The 25,878-nt window shown below is 41.5% G+C and overlaps 1 protein-coding gene across 2 annotated transcripts; it reads right to left on the bottom strand.

Annotated features, from left to right (window-relative positions):
* Positions 1–6,719: 6,719 nt before the first annotated feature.
* Positions 6,720–17,552, bottom strand: LOC112575485 (retina and anterior neural fold homeobox protein 2-like). 2 transcript variants are annotated; one of them, XM_025257384.1, is made up of 4 exons: positions 16,427–17,552; positions 15,253–16,145; positions 8,399–8,623; positions 6,720–7,978 (listed from the first exon to the last, which is right to left on the bottom strand). In XM_025257384.1, the coding sequence occupies exons 2-4, from the start codon at positions 15,311–15,313 to the stop codon at positions 7,608–7,610; spliced, it is 657 nt and encodes a 218-aa protein (XP_025113169.1). In that variant the 5' UTR covers positions 15,314–16,145; positions 16,427–17,552; the 3' UTR covers positions 6,720–7,607. The 2 variants fall into 2 exon arrangements, with proteins under 2 accessions (XP_025113169.1, XP_025113170.1); XM_025257385.1 differs by having other exon boundaries at positions 15,253–16,142.
* Between the last annotated feature and the right edge of the window lie 8,326 nt (positions 17,553–25,878).

The raw sequence follows: 25,878 nt of genomic DNA, 5'->3' as shown, positions 1-25,878 counted from the left end.
GTTTTTATTTACTTATTTTGTGTATGCTTATAGAGAATCATCAGAATGTAAAAACAATGACAATGAGATTGATGACAATGGCCAACTTTATTATTTCCAGTGGGCGATTATCCTCGGAAAGTGTGCTTACATTAAGTCATCAAACAGTCAGGTAGATACGAAGACATGAAAGGTGAAGGTAGTCGCGTAACAATGGTCATTGGGAACTAAGGTGCTAGAGAGAACACACTTCTTATTTTTTATTTTATTATTTATTTTTTTTGCATCGCCACACGGGTATCGAACCTGGGACACGGTTTTTGGTATCCTGCGCCAATGGCTCACACTCAGCCACACACTTTCCATGTGTGTACATAACAACATTCTGAATCGATTGGTCATTACATTTTTTTTATTATTCTCACAAAGTAATAAAACTGATTATTTAACCGATGTCTTTAGGAACACATGGTGGAAATTATGTTTGCTTGCTAAAGATCAGGCAAAGTAAATTCCTTGTGACAAAGGTATGCCAAATTTTAGAATCTCTTTTTAATAACATAGTTCAATGATGTGAGAAAAACACAGATTGTATACAGCGAATAGTTTCATGACAAAGTATGAAATCGGCTCTTTGTTGCTCAGTTTGCAAAGGTAACAGAAGCCAGGTGAAACCAGGTAACTTAATATCACCTGTTGGATGCCTCCGCCCGATAATCAGTTCAAGGAAAAATCACACCTAAGGAACGTTTGGAAAACAGGTTAATTTTTTGGGGGGTTGTTGGTAAACTGAGACACCTCAGGGAATAGGATCATACCATTTGTTATGACACGCCAAAGTATGATCGCTTATAGGCCATATTTTTATGTGTTTCATTTTTTTTTTCTCCGTAGGGCATTCAATTTAAGCGACTGAACGTTTGAAAATCGTGGGAGCTATTTCAGAAAAGCTAATTATAAATAAGCTTTACCAGTCATTTTTCTACACAATAAATGCTCGCGAAAGAGCTTATCTCTGTATGTGTTTATCTCAGACCTAAGAAGATAATGACTAAGATCAAAGTATGAAATGTTTTCCTGAAATGCCATTGTTCATTCATTCCCGTATAATTACATGCGTTGGTAGGCTTTGAAGTATTCGTCCTGAACAGACCTGATTTTGAGCATTGCTCTTTGAAGTGTTGAAAATCATCACCTTTTCTGCCTGGGTATACATTTAGTCATCTATCACTAAGTTTACCCATAATTACCGATAGCAAGTATATGTTTATTATCTATTTGTCTGTCTGTCGAGATTATGGGTTAATGAAATTCTAATCAGGAGTTTATAGGTACAGTGGCGGTTTCACGAGTGATGGTCTCCCTCGATAAAAACATTCTTTATCTGTCCATGCAGATGCAACCAGACCTGTGTAGTTTCGCAATTCTGAAGTCTGTTGAAATGAAAATATAGAACATGGAAATATAGAACATGGAAATATAGAACATGGAAATATAGAACATGGAAATATAGAACTTTTTTGTCTTCCCCATCCTCTCGGAAAAAAATAACTTTAATCGATTTCATCAAGTGCTTGAAAATCCAGGAGACCTTACTTTTAACTTTCCTTTTCCAGCACTTCAACTTCGGTGTGGGACAACCCCTTACCACCACCACCACCACCACCACCACCCTCTTCTGACCTTAATTGCAATGGCTACTGAGGCTGTGGTAACAAAGAATCTCCTCAAGAAACACTCATCTATTAAGGCAGCCTGAGTAAAAGTTGTTAAACTAAAATCTGAACTTTTTTTTTTACTACTTTCATGGCAAAGAAAGCGGTATGATATTGTGCCTTGTGCTACACCTTCAGTTCTTTTTTTTTTTTTTCTTACAGCGACTGGCGCATTTTTTTTACGGACTTTTATGCAAACCTTTCCTAATTGTCCCTGCTCCTTATTGCAAACCACAAAAAGATAATTCCGCGCACAGGTATTGTTTCCGCCTGGTGACCTTAAGAATACGAAAGGATCAGCGGTATGAATATATCTTTATCCTGATGATAATACTCTTTCTCTTCGCAGCCCTTCAGCCTTCTCTCCGGAAATCCCCTGATTGCTTCTCACCTATCGGAGGGTAAAAGCTGTCAAGTCCAACCGGTGTTTGATTCAGTCTGGCGAGGTAAGATCTCGCATGACTCGGGTGCTTAAGAAACTGACAGGGCGCTTAACTCGAGGCACGGTCAGGAACCAAATTACGGGTGTTTAAGTCGCCATTGTCGGGTACTTTAAACGGATCCAGCTCAGGCGACAGGGGCGGACTGCCGATTCAGACGATAGGCGAACCGTCGCCGACTGAGGAAGGGTAGACTGCAGGTAACATTGGCTTCTGGGTATTGGGAAGTAAGAAAGACTTTGGAGTTCTCATGAGGGTTCGCGTGACTACGCCGTCAGCACTCCGTTCTTCAAAAAAAAAAAAAAAAAACCAACCCAAAATCTAGTTCCTGACCCTTAAAAATAAATCATAGTAATATCATATAAACGGTACTATTTATATCTATATATTCGAGCTGTTTATGAATACGGGTATGAGTTAACATTTATGTGTTTGTGTATATTGACATCTGCTCTTTTTATGTTCCTATATAAGCATCCAAACACTAACAGCGCTAGTCACACTTCAGTTAAAGACCGTTAGTACACAAACCACTAACCATCATCTGTCAGCAGTGACGATGAAATCAACAAAACAACGACCAACAACAAAATTCAACAAACAAGAGAAACAGCAATGAACAACAAACAACAACCTTTATCCTAGATCATCTTCTCGGGAGAGGAAAGATTTTGTTGGTTTGTTTTTTTTTTACCCGAGTGTAACCGAATTTTAATTTTTTGCAAATTACAACCTGCAGCAAAAACCCAGCAGGGTGCCGAGGTTATTTTTAGAGTAGAATTAGGGTTCGAGCAGCACGCGCAAAGCAGACCTGAGGTGATTGGTGGGTTTACGTAACACGTGCTATGTGCATGTTACCTTTTCCGACGATTATTCGCACGCAGGTGAGTTCTGAGTGCCTCGTGAAGAGTGATGAGGGGGTGGGAGGTGATGAGGGGAGGTTAAGATGTATTTTTAGTTTTAGTTTTTACTTCTTTGATGACGAACTGCTTTACAAGTAAACGGATCACATTGTTTGTGCGTGTTGGGTGGGGTGTAGACGAATTTGTGTGTGTCTTTGTTTGAGAGTGTGGATAGATAAGTTGTAACTTTCTGTCTTCGCGCGTGCGTGCGTGCGTGCGTGAGCGAGAGCACAAATCTTCCTTCCCCTAATTTTCGCTAATGAGTGAGAGAAGACATGTTTGGTGCAGTGTCAGGAGGTGTGTATTACGGGTGTCGTCATCTTCGGAATCAACGCCTGCCTGGTCGGTGATCTGTGGGAATGGCTTGCGCGATCCATTCTCTTCGTGCGCACGTGTGCATGCTGTCGAGAGCGATCGAACGAGCGGAAGAGAGAGAAGGCGGGGAGAGAGAGAAAGACGATGATATTATTGCTCAGTCCACTGACCTAAATTACAAGGGGATAGCTTGATGTATTGTGTGGAGGATTCCTACAATATTGTTGTCCCATACAATCTTGCAACTGTCTTAAAAACATGGCATACCAGTAATGCCTTTCAAAATAAAGAAGCGCTGTTTTGCATATTATTATCTTATTAATGAGATGGGCTTCTATAAATACAATTGTTAAGGTACATATTTTCTCGAAGACCAGTATATATGAGACAGTTAAACATGAAGTGAAGCTCTGATTCATCTTTGTCTGTGCAAAATGGACAATGGAACTCAGATGTAACCTGCAAATGTGCCTGAGAGTATGAACTTCAACTGGAGAGATGATAATCTAAATATAAACAAAGACAGGTCTAATGTTAACATTTCTTAAGTACTACAAATTAATACCATCGGTAACAAAATTCTGAACTATTTCTAGAGCTGATATCGTTATTTGGAATTTATATTAAAGTGCCATGTTTGCTGATAAGTCTTCTATGTCCTTTTTAAAGGTTGTATCAAATGCTGTAGTTTAGGGTCTGTGTTCACCCATAAGAATAGAACCCTCAGCATATAGAAGATGGCCGAGTTGTCTTATTCAGGGTGTGTGGAGAGACAGAGAGCATGTTTGCGCGGCTAACGTTTAAAGCACAGTGTCTTTAAGTCGGCAGCCACAACACTATCATTATGTACCCGGGTCTAAAAGCGCCAGCTTTAGTTCCATGGAGGCAATGTTACGGTGTGTTATTGCCGACTGTTGTTTACACACTCGGCCAATATCCATTATACCCGCCGGCTTTTAGTAAGCGGCTCTTTGCTTTATACCGGTGGATATTTGTAGGTACAGTGCCTTTCAATAAGGCGGTTGCCTCTGTAATTAGCGGGTAGGAATCGCCTCCCGAATTGTTTCCTTTTTTTCAGTTTTCCTCACTGTACCTGCCATTTGAAGCTGCGGAAACCTTTGCTTTTAAAGATTCAATTCTAGTGTTTACTTGCTTCTCGTGAAACTCTCAAGCAGTCACTTGCGAACATTTGCACGCGCGAAGGGGACCGGTGCATAGAGAAGTTGCGCACCCTGTGAAATAATTATTGTGAGCAACTGCATTTGCTTAGAGCTTTTGTTTGTAAGAAATATGTTTTAAATGATGTGTGCACTGAGGATTCAGGCTTGAACCCTATTTAGCTAGACACAAAAAGATGGTATCCACTGGTCACTACTCTCTCCCCTCCTCCCTCCACATCCCTCCTCTTGGCTCGAAACAAGTGAAAGACAAGGTTTGTAGGCAAGCTCGCTCACTCTCTCTCCTTCATCTATTCACACAACCATGTGAGGAGTGACAGAACAGCAGAGCTCACTGTCGAAAGGACTAGCGGGAGGTGTAAGGAGGTCAAGGGTAATGTTACAAAAGAGGCTGACACCCAAGAAGGATGACACTGGAGCTGAACACTTACTTGCTTTTCTCTAGTCTGTTCACACCAAAGTTTGCAGTATCGGGTAGAAAGGGAAGCAGACGGGAAGACTGGAAGTACAAGCAGAGACTCGTCACAAGCATCTGACGGGATTGGCGGAGGCTGGAGAAGGGTTGGGACAAAAAGACAAAAGGATGTGCCTTGTATTATTTAAAGGAGGTTTGAGTGTTTGAATTAACATTTGCTTTGGACACAGGAATCAAAGCACGTCTATGAAAATATATATTTTTCAGATAATACATATTGGAAAACTAGTGAGTTTAGAGAGCCGTTAAAAAACTGAGGAATAGTTGTGGATTTGAAATGGACATCATGATGATGATAATAATGATGATGGTGATGATGCTGTGATGATGATGATGATGATGATGACGACGACATAATATGATAATGACGACGACGTTGTTGAAGAAGAAGGAGATAAAAATTATAGAGCAGGTGAAATGTATTTTCGGTATGTGGTACATGTTGCTTCGTATGACGGTACCGGGAAATCAGTCATCTTTATGACCGACTATTTTCTCTTCTCCCCACCTTTCTCTGCTATTTTCCCTTCCTCAACTTCAAGCAGTAAACTCTCCTGTCGCTTCCACGATTTATTTCACAAGTAATAGGTCTAAAAGAAATTGATTGTGTTGAAAATTTTGTCGAGGGCTTAGAATGTCTGAACGTGTCCTTATCCTGCAACAAACCACGTGTTCCACAGTCTGCTCTGTAATTTCCGGCAATTATGTTTGAAAGTGGGTGTCAACCCCAAAACAAGAGCAATCATGCAAGAAGACAGATTTCTCAATGATGTCAGCTAAAACTTTTAAAACGGCGGAGCAAGAAAACCTGAATAAGGAAAACGATCACACCGAAACTAACGACTGTGTAAACTTGAACCGTGCGACCTGCCACTTGTTCGGAGGATAAGTAACAAGAGCAACAACGTTTGACGAATTCCTTCTGTCAACCGGCAAACGGCTAAGTTGTGTACTATCTGTGCGCTTCTGAACGCACACACACACACACAGTCTGATCATTGGGTCAAGTAAGGATTGTAATGTTCGCCTTTTTTCAAGAGAGTGTGTGTGTGCGCGCGCGCGCGCGAGTGCACAATCAATACACAGCTCAGTCGTTTCCCCGTTTGACAAACCTCGCAATTTTCAGGTTAAGCTTAATAACCACTTGTAGGTATAAACAGTGTACTCACCATGTAAACAATTCAGACATATATAGGTTAACATTATAGTCCAGGCTGCACGCATGAATTCTCGCTCAGTCTTTGCATAAATAAATAAAACTATGCACACTTGAAGATTTAATTACAAACACACAAGCAAGAACCAAGCATGTGTGCAAAATCGAACTCGTCGATGAAAGTGACCAGTGCATCATGGGAGATTGATAAAAGAGAGGGACTGAGGTTGTTTGTGTGCTTTGGTGTGTGCGGGGATGTCTTAAGAGAAGTTCTTCATAACATAAAGAAAAAAAAAAAAAAAAAACCCTTCTCTGAGTTCTTAGAAAATATATATGTTTGAGCATAGCAGTTCTCTTTCTTTAATATTGTTTACAAATTCTTTATTTACCTTTTTTGTGCTGTTGTCTTCCTTTTTGTCAGAGCCTCTCAAAACGTGGGAACGATGGAATGAATCACTGTCAGGACATTGATATTTCTTTCTCTCACTCTCGTGTTTTCGTGAATCTGCTTTCAACAAGAGTCAGCAACAGGAGGCAACACAAACACATAATATGAAGTGCTAATCGTAGAATTTTATTGAGATAAATTAATAAAAATGTCTTTGAAACGCGCATGGCACAATCTTGTACTTCTGCACTCAACAGCTCAATGAAAGGAGAAAATCAGAAATATCTGAATAAGAGTTTCGTGTGGAGAGAAAGGTAGTAGTGTAAGTATAATTTGTGACCACTTCAAGGTCCTTCTTAACAGGACAAGCATACTCAAAGATTTAACCAAATCTGACATATTTTTTCAAACTTTCAAGTAGACACGTTTCCCAAACGGTAAAACTTTCGTGCGTATGTGTTCGGGTAAGAAGGGCCTTCAAGCCACGTGATGTATACATACACGAGGTACCCTTTACCAAATCCCACACTACACATATAAGTCACCGCAAAGTGAAAACACCGAGCCGCAAATTTAAGTAACCAACCATCCAGCCACAAGCAGGAATGCAATTTTCTGACCGTTGTAATGGAATCAGGTGGAGACAAACGGTAAATCGAAAGGTGACCGTTAGAGTAAGCTAATGGCTTTCGGATGTTTTGCATGGAAAACATCACGGTCGGCGAGATTTCGCTTGAATAACTTAAACATTTCACAGCCGCATCATTCGCAACAGAACAAATAAACTGATAAAATACATTGTAATATTGAGAGCCCTTCTCGTTATTAGTGTTAAGGGGGTAAAGGTCGAACACGTGTTTAATCGAGTCACTTGATGTACTGATGTACCCACCCCAACATCAGTCTTGAGAACGTCTCGTGAGTCCTCCATCACCCACCTCCCAAGCATGTCTTTGACAAACAAATTTACAGAAAAAGTTTCTTTTTTATTTTAAAGATTATGAAAACTTCAGCTATCTGGGGTTAAGCTGAGAGCCTATAGAGTCCTCGTCTACTTATCTACATCTGAGACCCGTAGACTGGGAAAGTTCTCGAATGGTGTCTACAGCCCTCGTGTTCTGTCAGCCTCGAGAACTTTCGCCGCTGTACAGAGATGCTGAGGAGGAAGGAGGAGGAAGTTGGCTGACATGCTGTTGGAGCCCGTGGATGAACATGCGAGGCAGCAGAGGGCGCTGGTTCTGCACAGGGTAGGCGGGGCTGGCGTCGGAATGGCGCATGTAGAGGGCGTCCAAGTTGGACAAAATGGCCGCCGCCTGGGGATGGTACGTGAACCAGTAGGGTTCGTCTGGAGCATGCGCTGCACGGCTGCGTAGTTGCCGGCTTCCGCCAAAAGTTCCAGTCCGACAGCTGTCTGACGCTTCCATTTGGTTCTGGAGGGACAAAAATCAATCAATCAGAATTAACATCATGTGGTTGTGGCGATTAACACTGAAATCCCTGTTGGTAATAATCTGGGAAGAACTATATATATATGAGGGTAACATCCCCGTTCGAGGACAAAAACAGATTAGTTTATGCTCTCGGTGAATTTAATGTTGAAGCCGAAGAGTACCAACTAGTGGGACAGATGGACAAATGAATTTCTTCAGAATGAGATGTTTATAAAATAAGAACGAGTATATCGTATACAAAATCTGTAAGTTCACGGGCGAGGAAATAACAAACGGTGATTATGCTTTCAAATTCCAGTTAAGTAAAACAGCAGAACAATGTACAAAAAAACGGTAAGTCGAGTAAGGATTCGAATAATATCGTTAGAAACCTTTATTATTATTTTTCAAAAAGCTTACCTCCTGTTTGGTACCAGGTCTTGACCTGTGTGTCTGTGAGCGAGAGCTTGGCGGCCAGCTCCATGCGGTCCTGCACGCTCAGGTATTTTTGTCGCTCGAACGACTTCTCGAGACACGACAGCTGGTGGTCCGTGAACGCCGTCCGCGCCTTCCGCGGCTTCTTCGTCTTTATGAGCATCGGCGGGGAATCTGAACCAGAAAGATGGTCGTTGCCTCCTTCCGCCCCTGAAACATCACCACGAAAAACAACACTCTATAAGCACAATAGACTTTTGCTTTCCTAGAATGATCGCAATGACATTAGTCACGTGCCTTGATGTTTTTTTCCCAACCCCCTTTTTAAAAAAAAATCTGAATAAGTAGTTCCTGAAAGCTAATTTCACTGATCATTTATCATGTTACAGTTGTCACACGATTAATGGCAAAAACTTTTCCAACACAAATTTTTCGTAATTTCTTTATTTATTTTCATCTTAAGAAGAAATAGTCTCTATTTGTTACTATATTACTAATATATAGTCTTGTTAGCCTAAAGTCGATTTTCATGACATACTCGCTTCTGATTCGACATAAATTCAAATTCTAATGAAAGAAAACACAACCATCCCGAGGTGAACCGAACTGGATAAAACTGTCATTTTACACTGAACCAGCAACCATTGCTGCACCACAACAGTCTTAACCCACGTGACCAGATAGAGCATGAACAAAAACAACAGTGTGCACGAGAAGCAATTCGAAAAACACCGAATCACCCAATCGTTTCTGTATTGGTGACAAGAGTTTTAAGTGGTTAGGCCACCGGACCACAAACAGACAAAAAAAAGTGTTTTCCTCTTCCTTGAAAGTAACAAGAAATACTTTAAAAATATCTTTGTTATAATTAATTCCTTATTTTAGAAGTTACAACACAGAGGGACTTTAAATGCAAGAACGGGAGATAACTGCAAAGCAAAGATGTTTCAGCCAGCAACTGACTGAAAATGGGAAAAGGATTTGTAAAGACCAAGTCCTCTCTTTTTTTAAAACCAAAATTTCAAAGAGAATAGTTTTGCAAGAAGAAGTCGCAACATTAAATGAAAAGTTTCGTCAAGTCCAACATCCGTACCCGTGTGTTTAGGGGTTTAACTGTTACACTCAGTGAGAACAGCGCCAAGGGTTATCTACTGTATCCTATATCCCAACCACTGAGATCCCAAGCTGCTGCCCGACAGACACGTGGATGCGAGGGTTTGATTGCTGATTATCGCAAAGAAAGAAAGTTACATTCGGTGTCAGTCATGCATGCCAAATATTGTCCCCTTGACATGTATACATTTATCTCAAGCTGAATCTGAATACTTAGTTCTTGAAATGAGTTTATTTAAGCCTCCTTTGCTCGCAGCGTTTAGACACTGGCAAAAGCCGACGGTCCTGAATGCGTTCCGGAAGAGATCCCCCGTCTAAACTGGCATCCTGCACCGATCCCTTTGTCCTCTGTTTGCTATCTGTAATGGAATCGTTTGAGAATGCAAAAGAGCTTTATCCACCGCAACCCTGAATATAATAACCGCAGATGACGGCATGGGTAGAGTGGCAGTGGAAGAAAGGAACGGGATTTTAACGGACATTGTCCCCCCGACACACTCTCTCCCCGTTCCTTTCCCCAGCTCAGCCGTCTGCACTACTTCACCCTCAGCTCGCTTTGCGCAAAGTTTTTACATACAATAATAAAAAATGACTTTTGTATAGAAAGTTCTTCGGTTGATTTCTGCCCGTTGTAGCTGTTGTTTATGTTCATGTCTTCAACACTACTGGAAAATTCCCTTGATTACTTCTCCCCCCACACACAACCATCACCACCATTTCTCCTCCAACCTAAGGGTTGCATCTGGTGCAAAGTGTTCCCTTTATTATTTCTCCTTCTGCCTCGTCACCCCAGCACCCCTCCACCCCACCAATCCCTGTCAGATGTTTAATAGTCTATCGGACTCGGAAACACCGTCACGTGTGATTGTCTGTGACCCGTTCGTGTGGTGACAGATTGCGCTTTCATCTTGTAGATTTTTCCTCCGCTGTGCCAGGTTGTATTTTATCAATCTGTCAAACTTTGTACGTGAAAGGAGAAAAGAATTACGCTCTTCTTAAGACGCCACGCTTTTTAATTCTCAAGTCTTGGCTTTCCCTCCCTTCCCCACCCCACCCCACCCATCCCCGGGTCTTTCAGATGAATTCTTTTCCACAGGCTGGTCACCGCCAAATGCCCTTCGGCTAAACACGGTTTCCAAATTACATTCAACATTTCTAAATTTCATTTAGGATTATTCTTGATTGAAACTTGTTCCTGAAACCTAAAAAAATTCGTTGGGGACGAAAACAGATGTCACTGAACTTTCCGTGGGGCAACATGTTGCCGTTCGGTTGTCCTCAGCAGCCCTCGCGAGAGCTATGTGTCGATCGACTTCACTTTTTTGAAGATTCCAGGTGCATTGAGAAATACACTAAAAGTGTGAGTATATGTCAATAAGTATTTCAAGACGTATTGAGTCATACAGCATTACGTCACAAACACGTTGAGTGGACCATAGAACGTTAGCGCATGCGTAGTGTTGAGTAAAGGTTCAAGATAAACATTCATGATTCTTAGACACAGGTAATGGTAGAGAGAGAGAGGGAGAGTTTAAATAAATTAATATTTTCCTCGCAAGGACGAGTGTGAGATTAGCGAAAGGACAGACAAGTTACAGAGGAAAGCAGACTGAAGTACAAACGCGTGCGGAAATAAATAAATAAAAACAAACAAACAACGAAACCAGGCAAATTTGAACTAAGAATTCGTTTATGCGTTTTAAAGAGAGTCAGATCAAACGCAGGTATGAAAAATACATTGCAAACAAAGGAGAAAAGAGAGTTAACTACGAAGGTTGATGGGAAAGGTTTACACGAGCGCTCGCGCGTACACACACACTCGCACACCGATTAACACAAAACACACATAACTACACAATAAATAAATAAAACAGAAACGGGGCAATTCTCTCCAAATGAATCCAACTCTCTTTTCTTAAACTTGGTGCAAAGGTCAAATACATTGCGTCTGGCGCTAAATCCCACACACAATAGAAGTCAAAACTGCCGTGACATAGCGAGCAAAGGACTTCTCGCACATTTAAACAGTTTAACGGCTTTTTGGGGGGGTGTGGGCAGAGGGTAGGAGGCTTGTAAAAAAAAAAACTAACAGAAAAAAAAACCTCAGAGAAGGAGCAATACAATCCAGGTTGAAATCTCGAGAACAAACTACTTCTGATCAATGATCAGCGGGGCGTCCTCGACGAACGCTCGGCTAAATGACTGCGCCTCTTGACAAGCTTCGAACCATGAAATTGGGAACGATTGGCTAGCCAGTGCAGGAAAGATATATCCTCCCGATAAGCGCTGTCTCCAAGCTAAAGCTAATGCACGGTCGTCGGCAGCAGCCCGACACATGGTTGACTCCCGTCAATGACACTCTTTAGGTGCAGGAAATCTGCCAGCCTGGGTGCTGAATGGCAATGTTTAACGGGAGGATAACGGGAGAGATTGACTACATGATCATGTTTGTTCGAAAGAGAGGCTAGAGTAGATGGCGAGGTATAGGAGAAAGTAAACGACACAAGGGGAAATGCTAGGTTCTCTTTATGCGTCTAATGGAAGTGCTGTCTGAACAACAAACAAACAAACAACAACAAACAACAACAACAACAACAACAAACAATAAGAACAAACAATAAGAACAAACAATAAGAACAACAACGAAAACAAATGTTTGATACCTAAACGATTATTGTTCAAATACTGCTATGAAAATTGTTATGCACTTTAGGAACTCTTGAATCCTATAAGCTAGCAATTATATATATAGTCTAAACATATATCCTTTTTTATATGCTACTATGCGTTGTTTCAGATGAAGTTCAGACCAAAAATACTGTTCAAATGAGAGATCATAATTATAATAATCTTCGTGGTGTTTTTTGATACGATGTTGGATTTTCTGAGTAGATATTCCAGAACTAGCTATGTCCGTTTCCTGTGAGTAAGAGTGTTAAGATCATATTTGTAAAACTATAGAACAAGCATTTGTTTATAAAACTCAGAATGCTTGGGACCACAGGTATTGCTGTACTTTAGCTGAAAATTAAGTCGTTTTGATGCCAGGTTTAGACTACAAATTTACCCACGCACACAGGCGCATATGTGTACGTACATAGATACCATAAATTCATACTTAACTATATACACAGACCAGAAGATTGATAGATTCGTTTGCTGCTTGTAATTATCAATCTGCAATTAAAACCAACCTACTGATTTTTTGCATGTTAGGTCCTCGAAGCAATTCTTCTAACGTTCGTACTTCAACTGAATTGGTGTCAATTAATTAAAAGTAATTAAGCTTTTAAAGAGATTCATAGTTGTACGTGTTTCTTGAACGAGTGAACACAAATGCACCCTTTAGAAAAACATGTTTTACTGATCCTACAGTCCTCTGTTGATGGTTTGTGAAAGTCATGATGTTGTTAACTTTTTTTTTTAAGGTTAAAAAAAAATCTCTAAGAACATTCATAATTCTGCTCAATTTTCCAACGCACTTCTTTATTTGCACCAAGTTACAATTGAAAAAAGCAAAAAAGAAATTATTTCTGGAAAGTTTCTACTTGTTACATTTTAAGTAAATCGATTCCTGCTGTCTGATCCCTTTCCTTATCACCCACTTCAAAGACATATTGCCGTCTTTGTCACGAATTTAACCAAACATTTTTTTAAAATTTCATTTGTCCCCTTTTTATCAAAAAAAGAACTATTTCCGTCAAAAAAGAGAAAACGAGGAACTGGAGATTGCTGTGCATGTCTTCAATGTAAATTTAGTTCAGCCCTCGCCATTCTCTCCAAAGAAATTGAATGGCATATTCGCTGGGGCGTAAGCAGATCGTATGGCCGACCCTTGTTATTTTGTTAGCACAAATTCGCAAACAAATAACACCAAGTTGTGTCTGTCAACGGACCCATTCAGTTGGCAAACTCGGGAATCGATCTCATGTTTGGTTTGTTTTGTTTTTTTCCCATCGATCGCGTCTTTGCACCAGGAACGAGACGGATGTGGCCGTTAGCGTTCATCTCTTTGGAAAGAGCTCCCTTTGATAGGCAGACAATGATCGTTTTTACCTGAGATCACAAGGCAAGTTTCATCGCCGGTCGAGCTAGCTTGCTCTCTACCTGGTCACTGAGGGGGATCGGTGGGTAGGTTGGTGGCTGGGTGGAGGGAGGAGAATAAGTAGGGGTGGGGGGATGCAGTGTAGTCCACACCCGAAAAAGGATGAAAACAGGCGTGGACTTAGTCGGTTTTAGTCGGACAGGTACTCAACTCCTACCATCATCACTACCACCATACATATCCGCACTCGTACACAACGCACGCACGCACACATGCACACAGAAAGGTATGTTCCTGTCTTTATGTAAATCGGATTTGATCAGAATTGAGGCAGTTAAGAACACCATGCACTGCCACCCACCGAATGAAGAGAGGTATCAATCTGTCAATCCTTATAGTGTCCGGACCGGGTGAGTTTTCCCCGTGTTGGTGGAGACATTATTTCCACAGCTCATTACAAAATTCAAGGGCTTACCCGTACTCGACTACATCCACCTACTGTTTTCCACCATCTCAAAGACTAGCACAACCCGCATCCCAGCTCAAAATCTCTATCATCACACCAATATATTTTTGTCACCATCAATCATTCACTGAAGAAAGATGGTTTCATCCTTCATTTAAAAAAAAATTACTCTCTCATATCTCGCATCATACTACTTCCTCACTAATTCAGTGTAAATCTCCCTTCTTTAAAAGCATATCTTTAATACAAAAAAAAAAAAAAAAAAAATGTAGCGAGCTGTCACTGTAAACAGTACTTACTGATATTAACACTTTAATTGTGGTTGGATTTAAACCTCATTCTTAGTTTGCTCGATTAATTGATTGATTCATTTAGTCAATCTTATTCCTTAATACCCTCTTCTGTTTGTTCACCTCGATAGATGCTTTTAAAGAAATGTCTACACTTTCTAGAATACTATATTTTTGTCAGATACATAAAAATTTGTGTTGTAGTAAGAAAGGTGGTAAAGGAGAGTGGATAAATTGGGATAATGAACAGTCATCAAAGAATATAATGGTGATAAATACTGTCGACACCAACACTTTTTCAACGAGCAAAACTACTGGATGTAAGCTTTTAGAGACTTGTCAAAAGGTTTGTGAGTAACTCAACTTTAAAGCTGACATTATATATATATACACAAACACACAGAGGATGCTGCTGATGGTGATGATAATAGTTAAAATAGTTTGTTTCTTTTTTGTTGGTGAAACAATTGTTGCATTTTACAAAGCATTAAAAAAAGTTTATAAATGCCGAAGTGTAGAGAAATGAAAAATAAATATTTCTTGTTACAAAAATCAGACTATCCATCTGAAGCTATCATGTTTTAATTTATCTAAAGTGGTCTAGAATATTTACCGTGGTGAAAATTTACGGAGAGTCAATTTTATTGCATTGGAAACATCAATTTTTTTTATCACCATAGACTATTATATTATACATTATAGAGATGAAGTTTCTATTAATCACCGTAAACGATTTTTGTTGTTGTTTTCATTGTCTTTGTCTTGTTACAGTTAGTTAAGGATGGACTGGACCTACACACAAGAAAGTAATTGTCAAAATTCTCCAGTAGTGAGCGCGTGCAATGTCACGGTGAGATTATAAATAATATCATTAACAAGTTTTAAGATCGCTGTGGCTATGAGTAAGAAATACCCGTATAATTACCGCTGCCAGCGTCGTCATCCGCTTGTTCTGACGACGAAGCGTCCATTTTGTCGTCGTCCATTCTGTCATCATCTAGCGGCAATGACAGATGCTCTCCACAGCTCGGCCTTAGCGGGTACGGGTGGTGAATTTCACCTCCACCGGCAAGCGCAGTCCGTGGGCAGTGGGGCTGGGAAACGGGTGGGTGTGGGAATGGATGAACGTGTGGACAGGGGAGCTGGACGGCTCTTGGCCTCCTCCTCCTCCTCCTCCTGCCCCTGTCGCTGAGGCCCTGGGTCCCAGAATGTCTGTGATGAGAAAAGAAGGTCTCGTCGCTTGCTTGGGACTTGTGACACCTGCCTGCTGCGACACCTCGCTGGGTGGTTGCTGGTGTTTCTGATGATAAAGGTAGTGGTGCTGGTGGCGGTGGCGATGGCTGCTTTTCGCGGAGTTATTTGACCCCGAGAAAGCTTTTGCTGCAGCTGATTCTGACAAGATGTCGTCTTCAGAATCCGATGGATGATCCTGGCTTTCATCTACGGTCTTCTCGAAGGATTCATCGTCGTCGACCCTAAGTTCACATGAATACCTGTCCTCATTTGTCGAGGCTTGGTCGAGTTCTCTAGAAATTTCGGACCTAGGCTGCTGACTAAGGTCTGTGGGCTGACAGTTTTCAATGTCCACATCGTTGTTGTTGTCGGCCTCCACAACATCTATCACAGCTGGAGGAGACTTAGAATTTTTACATTTCTTTGCTTTCGGCTCCATTACTGTGATTGGTTCGAGCGCAAAGGAACCTTATTGAAACTACACGCAAAGCCAACACACACTGTTCTCTTTTCATCTAGTCACTGAAAACATCTCACTGGTCCTCAGATTATCTGTTGAAGTCTCTTTCCAAAGGTTTTGACCTGCTTTGAATAAACGAGAAGAAAAATGTCCAATTTAATAGTTGCGGGGAAATAAAAACCGTGCGGCAAATTTTTTTTACATTAGGAAAGAAAAAATCATTTGCACATGCGTAGCTACACCTCTTATGGAAATTTTTATCTCTTTGGAACAAGATCAAGTTCGTTTTTGTGCTTAACCGAGCACAAGAAAGTGAAATTTCAAACATTAAAAACTATTCAATTATTTTTTTTCCACATCAACTAAGGTTTCTTAGACACTCGGGTAGAAAACCTGACTGACTTACCCACAGATTTGTTGTTTGTTTCCTGTTCTCAATCCACCTGAGGTTTTGTGAGGCGCTGGTTTTCGTCCTTCGTGTAGTTTTTCTTCGGCCTAAACGGTTTGTCAGTGCATGTCTGTTCCCTGTGACCAATGGTGCGTGTGGGGTGGATACACGAGACGAGACGCTCAAGCGAAGAGCCTGTGTCGTCCGCAAGTCGCCAGAGTTGACGCACCGTAAAATGTTGTCGTCTGCTCCACAATGCCCCTACCCGAGTGCGAAGTCAACAACTTAAAAGGGGTATCGGTGTCGTCTGCGTCTTGCCAGGCTTCCACCCGCTGGGGTGCAGAAGTGAGGTAGACCTGAGAGCAAGCCGGATAAAGTACCATTGAAGGCAAAGGATTATGAGGTCACGGGGGACAGTCACCCACCCGAGACTGATGAACCCGGGTATGCAGAGAAGGTGAAGGCAGTACAAGACTTTGCACATCCACGTACGACCGAGACTTAACTTCGGCGGTTTGGCATTCGGGGTGGGGGAGAGAGAGAAAAAAAAAAACCTAGCACCTCTTGCTACCTACTACCCCGTTTAGCCTTTGTCGGGTACGGGCTAGCAAGCGACTGTGGTGACGCCTAGTAGGCTTTCTCAAATATGTCTGCTGTGCTGTTTCACCGTTATGTCAATTTAATAGCCAAAGCAAGCACTGCCACACGGCTCTCTACCTCTCTGATCTGCTCTTCACCAAAAATCCTCCCAGCGCCAGCCAGGCAAAGCGGCGATCGACCAATCGTACGCGTGGGGGGCGGGGCTTACGTTGATGGCCTCGTCCTATTGGCTTTTCCGGGGTCATAGATCACGCAGGGGGCCCACCGCACGAGGGGGAGGAGGACAGTAACATATTCATTAAACATTCAGAAGCCTTGCTGGGGGAAAGAGAAACTTTAGCAAGCTCTTGCCACGGGTTTTGTTACCTTCGTCTTGGCGTTTTTTGAGTTTATCGTACTCCTTTTGATGGATATATTTCCCCAAAGAACAGTTCACTCTCTCTCTCCCATCGCCACCAACACCCACCCAGACCCTCCAGCTTTTGTCTGCGTCCTTCAAGGTACTCCATTCAAACTGTTACTTTGTTCTCCAAAACTTTTTCATTACCCGTGGGATGGGGAGTGGTCTGAAAGAGGGAACTGTGTGTGTGTGTGCTGGGGGTGGGGAGAGAGATTGGGGTGGGGGCAGGAATCACTGATTAAGGTTGCGTCGATTCTACAGAAGTGTTTCGTGACAACATGCATGAAATTTAACCCAAGTTTGCAGCTTTCTCCAATTCTAAAGCCTTTCCTTCATCAAGACTAAATCAGAGGAAGAAGACTAAAGAAAGAAAGAGGAAAAGAAAAAAAAAATTATTCTAGCTTTGTAGGAGAATCGGCTTCCTGTGTGACAACTTGATTGACACATTTTGAACACGCAGGACCAAGTTTTACCTCCAGGTTCTTTTAAAAATGTGGGAGAGCAGAAGGCAAGATATTGAGGACACACACACACACACATATATAAAACGGAATACAAATGGAAATGTCTTAAAATGTGATCTAAAGCAAGCAGGTACATGTGTGGTGCATACTTGTGTGTGTGTGAGTTTGTATCGGAATAAATGACATTTAATATTTTTCTGCACGAAACTCACAATTTTAGTTCGGTAGCTATAACTATAGAGTTTATAATCGATATAAAGATATGACACCAGATTGTTTTCGCACATTTCAGCTATCTTTATGTAAAGGTAATATAATTTTATAAGAAAACTCAGCATAGATTAAAGTGAAGGAGTTGAGAGTACAACCCAGGAGAGGAGCAGGCAGTGCAGATGACGCGTGATAACTGATAAGTCGACATCGCCGATGACGCGACATCTTGGATACGATGGGTTGAAGCAGGTACTTTCTCTAAATACCACAAGATTTAAGATTACAAGTACATTTGTTTCACAGGATAAATTGCTTGTTGATACCCGGACTTGACGGATTTTATCACCGGAACCAATACAAAAAAACAAAACAAAACAAAAAACAAAACAAAAACAAAAAAAACACAAAAACAAAACAAAAAAACAAAACAAAACAAAACAAAAAAAACAAACAAACAAAAAAACCCCACACACACTCTCAGGTTCTAGACAGTTTGATGGAGAGTGCTGTTGTGTATGAGTGTGTGTGTGAAGGGGGAAGGAGGAGGAGAATGAGACAGAGGAATGAGTGTTAGTTGATGGTATTAAGGACAGAGAGAGACAGAGAAGAGAAAAAAGAAGACCCCAGATGATCTGTTCTAACGTCCAGAAATCGTTTCAAGCGATACTTAAAAATATATCTTTTTCTTTGTTTTTATTCAAAAACTGACTTTAATTTTGAATCTGCTTACTGGCAAATGATTTTACATTTATTTACTCCTTCGTTTCTTTGTTTGTTCTTTCCGATGCACATTTACCAAATTAAATGACTTAAAAAAAAAAACTTAAGAAGAAATCGAACAGACCTAATTATAACACGTACATGCATGATAATGACCACCAGTTAAATGATCGCCATCACGTTTAAAAATCGCTAAAATAAACAAAACTCGTTGAATGGAAAGCTTTCCCTCGGCTTTTAAGCCACTGACAGCAATCTTGACGTATTGATAATTACGGTAAGGATTGATGAAAGTATAATATATTCAGGTTTTTACAGAGTCGGTGCTCGGATCCCTCGCACACAGCTCGTGACACTTCCTGCTGCCTATCGACCAGCGTGCAACATGCGTTCCACTCTTAATGTACCTTAACTGTAATAATGAAGGAGTAAAATTAATTATAATGGGTCGCACGCGGTGCATGCAATAAAGAAGAAAGAAAAAAAAACTAAGGACAACCGAGGTGAGAATACGTACCTTAATGCACAGTCATTTCTCAATCTTCAGACAAAGATTTTCCTGAGGGCGCTGCAGTTTGATTTTTCATTTCCTTTTCTTTATCTTTAATCAACAGTCACATACGGGTACCTTCTTGCCGGTAAATCTGACTGGAAAATAATGCTTGATCTATATGCAAGCTATTGTGTCTCATCGTCGGCCATTATCTCTAATACTCTATATCATTTTATTGCAACACTGTCACAGCTGATCTCTTCATCAAACACCTCCTTTGAACGGGTTTGCTTTATTGACCCCTCAATCATGCTGTATTCCTTTACTTCTCTTCATTTTACCTCTTTTTTCTTTTATTCCTCCCAGTTCTTTTCTCTCATTGTCCCACTCTTTGTTGACATTGTGGATGAAGTTTCACAAGACCAGCACAGATGGAAACATACAGTTTTTTTTTCTTAGCGTTTCCAACCCCGTTTGCACTTTTTTCGTTTTCAGCAGACGGCATTTGCAAGTTACAAAAAAAACAAACAACAAAAAACAACAAAAAACAAACAAACAAACAAACAAACAAAAAAAAAAAATAAAAAAAAATACGGACATACAATTTACTCGGGTAATGAAGAGCGCATTTGGCTATGAACTGGTTCCCTGCCGGATTAGAAGAGACTTAGAATGTACTGAGCGGAAGACAAAAGTCATTGTCGAGTAAAACTAATCTTTTTCTTTGATAGAAAGGTCTCCATGACGTCTTCTATATTTCTTTCATCTGATTTCGTCTTTCAGACGGCATTATTGACGCATGCGCAACAGTGAACGCCTCAATTCAAAGGCAAACTATCACGTGTCAATGTTAGTCTCTATAAAAGTCGTCAGCTGGTATCTCACCTGTTAATGAAGTGTTGCTGTGACTACCGTCACGAGAAACAAGCTGTCGGCGCCTCGTGCACGTCTCCAAAATCGAAAGTTCGTGACACGGCTTAACGATATTGCGACGTCACTACGAGGAACGTTAGGTAGTGACGTAACAGTTCTTGGTGTAACTATTGCGTATTTGATGTCACAGCCTCGCTTCCATCGGTCACATGTCTCAGTCACATGATTTCAACATTTGGATTGTATTCATGTAGCGTAACTGAATTTTAACCGTCTGTCGGTCTGTGCAGTTATATGGGTGGGCATATCGTCCTCACTGATAATTCTCTTGAAACTGCGATATTAATTTTGAACAAAATAATTAACTAATGACCTGTATCTTCTCTGCAATTACCTGGGACATAGTGGTGAAATAAATTTCATCAAAAATGGAATCAGATAAGTTTATATACTTCAAGGTATTTTTAAATTTTGAAAACTTGGACTCGTATTTCAGCCAATAGTTGGGGTCTAAGTTCAGCGTCTGAATGTGAAGTTTAAAAAAAAACCAACAACTCAGGTGTCAAATGTTTCACATGACAACAGGTCCAAATAATGTTGATGAGGTAATGGAATTCTCCCTCCCTTAAAGGTTACGTGTCGGGTGGGAGGAGAAGTGGTTTAGAATTTCTGGCATCTTAAACAGCGCCACGCTATGCCCTTCGGCGTGGCACGAGGGGAGTCTAATGCATATTTTATCCTCGGAAAAATCAGCCAGCCTCCGCGGGCCCGTAGCAAGTAATCTGCCCTTACTTCTCACGAAGACAAAGACAAACAAAATCTGTCAACTTTCGGAACAACCTGGGGCATTTGCTAAATAATCAAACAATAAACTCGCAATAAGTCAACGTGAATAATTGGAATGCATGCCGATAACAGTTCTGCCGACACTACAGGAGGGAAAATTAACCTTGTAAGGTACTGAAAGATTCATCAACCAATCCGGAGAGCGGGGAGCGAAGATGATCATTATCATCAGAATTCACAAGACCGATTGTCACGAGTGTTTGCCAGAGCCATGCTTCTTGGTGAGGAGAGAGCCTGGCCCTCGTTGTGAGGAGAAAGCGGGAGCTCAGATGTCCTATTAGACATACACACTCATTATTACTCGACTGTAACCGCTACTGTAATATTTTCAAAATACAGATAAATGCAGAATTACTATCTTATTGTCTGAGTAGAAAAGGGACTCGGTGAGACAACGAGCTTTCCTGAATAAATGAACACGTGAATGACTGAGGAAACAGAAACAGAAAGGTGAAAGTTTAAACAGGCAAAAACAATTTATATTATTTTTATATTAATTGATACACGGATAAGAACTCATAGTAACATATTAAAGTCCACAACACATGAACACACACACACACACGCACACACACACAGACATATGCACGCGCACAGTCAGTCACACATCGACACGCTCTTCTGTAAAACACGAACATCATCTCCTTGGTCTTTCTGCACGCGCACACACAAGACACACCAGCAGCCGACGGAGGGCGCTTGCCATCTCCGTGTGTCACAGATGATAAAACGACAACAAAAAAAAACAAAGGGGCACAACTTGCGCTTCTGTTCATCTTGCCCAGAGGGACGGCCCCGAAGCGTACTGTCAAGGGAGACAACGCTCACAGAGCAATGCATTCTGGAGTGAAACAGGAGTGGGTGTTAAATAATTCCGCTGTTATTCTCTGCATACGATCTTTTCCCTACCATCTGTTCATTTTTTTCAGAGAGACAGAAATTACCATTCACGTGTAATTTACCTGACAGGTGTTGAGCCTCATTCCGACCTCGTCTTAGCTCCCTACTCTCCTTCCATCACCGCTTCACACCCACCCACCTGCCGCCACCACCCCTTACTCTCCTGTCATTCTCACTCATGAGAAACTGATACTGAAACGATCTTTAATTTAAAGAAATTTACATAAAAATATGGAGTGTCTTCATGTCAAGTTATATCTGCTTCAGAGTTTTAATAGGGACAGATTTGCCTCCTACCTGTTTGCCAGTATTAAATGCTCAAATACCACCTGTAAAACCAGGTGTAAAAAATCATTTTAAGAGGAAAAGACAGGACTGCAGGCTCCCTTGCCACACGAGACCAGACTCGTCGGCATGACAGGCTTGAGATATGATGAATTCGCTGGCAGAACAGCCCAGCAGCGTCTCATCACCTTTTAATGACAATAAAGAAATGAACAGGGGTTGAAAGCTGTGCCTTGCTGGGCTGTCTCCATTTCCGTCTGGAACTGTCTCCTGTTGCAGAGCCACATGCACGCTACTCACGACACCATATGGCAGAATGCATAAAATGCGGTGACAGCAAACTGTTTGTAGCCTGGAAATATGTCTCACCTCATCCTCCTCCACCACCACCACCACATTTTTGGGGAGAATTATTATTAGGTTATGATGAAAGCTATTTTTGAATGTTGCTCACCTTTAAAACACATTTTCTAAAAATAAAAAGCTTGGTTGAAGAGCGTCACCCTTTGCACCGGAATCCAAGAAGCGTTGGCACCGGCTGGACGCCCTCGGCAGATCATAGCAGTTGTGGAGTGGACGGACCTCCATAAAAACTGGGGCTAAGTTCAGCCACAAGTAGCGAACAGACACGCAGGTACCTTGCTTTAATTACGCTGAAACGGCGACCCGGAGTTTGATGAGGCGAATTTGTTCAATTAATTGTCCCCGTTGCTTGCCGAGCTGGGCCGCCATGGTGACAGGAGGCTACAGTGAGTCATTATCCGCTCCATTGCCGGCCATATGGGAGCCGCGCGGTGCTGCCCCCACAGCCCAACGCGCTGAAAGACCCCAGTGTATCATAATTCATACTTAAACGACACACACGCACACACGCAGGTGGTCGTGCACACTCACACACATACAATTAATAATTAAAGTCTGAAACACGGATCCACATACACAGCCGCACGCGCATGTCCAGGGTGTTATCTTATCACTGTTGCTGAACGCGAATAAAAGTTTTTGAAATTTTTTTTTTTGTAAGGTCCAATCCTTTTTACAACAGTTGTGTATGCGTTTCATGTAAGAGAAAGGGTCAACAGTTAAAAGATCCAACAGCGGATTGGCCGTAGGTGAAATGTAACTGGTTCACCGTGTCTAAGACACTTGCAGAAGCAAGCCGTCCTATCCCTCCGCTTTAATCATCCCTGGTAAAATAGGTCCTCTCGTTGGGTTGGGTGGGGATGTGTTTTCCACTCCTGGGCCTCGAATCGGCGATCCTCTGGTCTGGATTTTAAGGAATTTACGAGCAGGATTCGAATATTATTGCTTCCAATATATCGGGTATCTTAATGATTCCCACCAAGAGCTCTGAAATCTAAGGTCGCAGGTAAATTAAAATATAATATTTTACTGTATAATATATTATTACAACTATCAGCATATTTTAACTCTTTGGCACCACTCTGGCCCCTGTACATTCAGCAGTTATCATCATCTTCATCACTTTCCTCTTGTCTGTAGACAGAAAAAATGTCGTTTCATTGTTATATCTCTGAACAGTGTTTATTGCCTTAACCATTCTATTAAATTTTTTTTAGGAACAACACAGGTGTAAACGATTTAGAAGCGTCGACAGACATACACCAGTCATCAGTGAGAACAGAATAGTGAGTAGCGCTTACTGCTCATGAACAGTTGACAGAAACCGGAAGTAAAACACGTGATAACGGCTTTCAGCATATCTGCAGTTGACGTAGGTTGAACTTAAAAAGTCATAACCGCCATTCCACCCAACAGAGACGGAAAAAAGAAAAAGTGGAAAGAACTGCTGCCACGCGACCCACAGGGGAACGTCCATTCCCTGCTGCATATCCCCTACCTGATTGATGGCGTTGCTTTTCTGATTAGTCAGTGGGCCCGGGCCGTCGGCAGGTCTATCAAACTTTTATTGTGCGCGGCCCGGGGAAATTTAATTAACTTAATCACCACAGGTAAAAGTGTAGTGCGGCGAGAGTTCGCGAGAAGGGGTGCCGGGCCACCGTAGGTTTTTCGCGGCCGATTATGGCCCGTGTCTCGAGGTCCCTCGTCGACTAGGTTGCGTGCCGAAGGAGGCAGTTAGTTCAAATTAATTCTGATCTCTCGCTGGAGTGTCAGTCATTGCCCAACAATGCCGTTACCCGGATGGGGAATAATTCAACCTGTTAGTGAGTATTAACGACTTTCGGAGACTTTTTCTCCAGCGAGGGTTTGCACGCCACGCGGTCATGAAACCCTGGCGAGGGAACGTCGAGGGCTGCTGACGAACTTTTGTCCTTTGTCGTTTTTTTTTCTTTTCCTATATATAATATAAACATAAATGGCTTTTAAATAATATTTAATGGTAAACACACGCATAAAACGTGAACAGTAGAACATATTGGGCAACAGAGGAGAAAAAAAAATAGGTATGTTCCTTACGAACGCTTGTTCAAGCATCCGTGCGCAAGTGTTGGTGTGTTAGTCATTCTGTCTGTCACTCTATGCGTTTGTGTTGGTAGGTTAGCTTCCGGTCACCTTACCTTGCCTCCAACTGGTGGTGGTAGGGATGGCGGGGGAAGCGGAACACGAGTACATTTTATTTCTTTATTTGCTAACTCTAGTCCTAATCATAACTAGGCCTAAACCAAACTAGAACCCAATCCCCAATGACTAAACTATTCACTAGATGCTCCCCCTTGTATAGTGACGTCATGTCCGGGCAAGAGGTGTTTACAGGAAGAGTTACTTCTCCTGGCTTAGGACTAAAGGTGTCGAGCAGCAGCACATTCATTGATTTCACGAGACAATCAGATGAAAGTAGGGTTAGTGCAACTTCGATGCGAGGTACCCTGAAAGATTCGAGAACGGAGGAGTAACAACTTGAGGGGACATCTTTCTGTCCTTTGGTCTCGCTGGATGTTTGTTCTGTCATCAGACTTTGTTTTGGTGTGTTTTGGATCGTACCTTCTTCTTCTGGACATGTGGATCTGCTGTCCCCTTCCATCTCGGTGGAAGTTTCTTTTGACAGGTCCCATCCTTTAATAATAATAATAATAATAATAATAATAATAATAATAATAATAATAATAATAATAATAATAATAATAAAATAAAAATAAAATAAAATCTCCTATCAGATGCAAGCCATCTTGTTAATATAATAAAATCATTAACACAAAGAAACAAAAGCAGCAAAAAAATATCGAAAAAACTCCGGAATGGCTTGGTTTCATACTTACTAAACAAAAAGGTACAAGCAGAGCTAGGAATCTTTTGTTGCTCTATGTAGACAAATTTTTAAAAAATTATAAAATGGAGGAAGAGTTTACTAACATTCTTCTTTCGTCGACGATAAAAACTCTCGTACAGATGTCGCCGTCTCGTTTTCTCGTCTCCCTTTCCCCTTCCCCACTTCCCCCCTTTCCCCATAACTTACCGTCCCTTCTGGCCAGACAGTGTCGTCCAATGGTTATTGTTCTTCTGACACTGAGCCGGGGCCTGAGCGAGACCTTCAATGGAGAGACAGCAACAGATTGTAGGCAGGTAGCCAGCAGGTCGAGTTTAATGACAAGTGGGACTTATCATTACATTCATGGAGGCTGGCAACTATGGCAATATTCCTCTAATGACTATGCAGAAATCTTTTCTTTTGATAAACTTGTTTTCCCTTCCTTCA

This window comes from Pomacea canaliculata, linkage group LG11 (genome assembly GCF_003073045.1).
Source record: "Pomacea canaliculata isolate SZHN2017 linkage group LG11, ASM307304v1, whole genome shotgun sequence".
NCBI classification, from domain to species: Eukaryota; Metazoa; Mollusca; class Gastropoda; order Architaenioglossa; family Ampullariidae; genus Pomacea; species Pomacea canaliculata.
This window is presented reverse-complemented; position numbering and strand designations above follow the sequence as displayed.

Bases quoted from the DNA above. Each gene is read 5' to 3' on its own strand.
- LOC112575485 (XM_025257384.1), bottom strand. From the start codon at position 15,313: ATGGACGACGACAAAATGGACGCTTCGTCGTCAGAACAAGCGGATGAC. The intron at 8,624-15,252 runs GTAATTATACGG...GTGATGTTTCAG, and splicing joins GGATGACGACGCTGGCAGCG to GGGCGGAAGGAGGCAACGAC. The intron at 7,979-8,398 runs GTAAGCTTTTTG...TTGTCCCTCCAG, and splicing joins GACCTGGTACCAAACAGGAG to AACCAAATGGAAGCGTCAGA.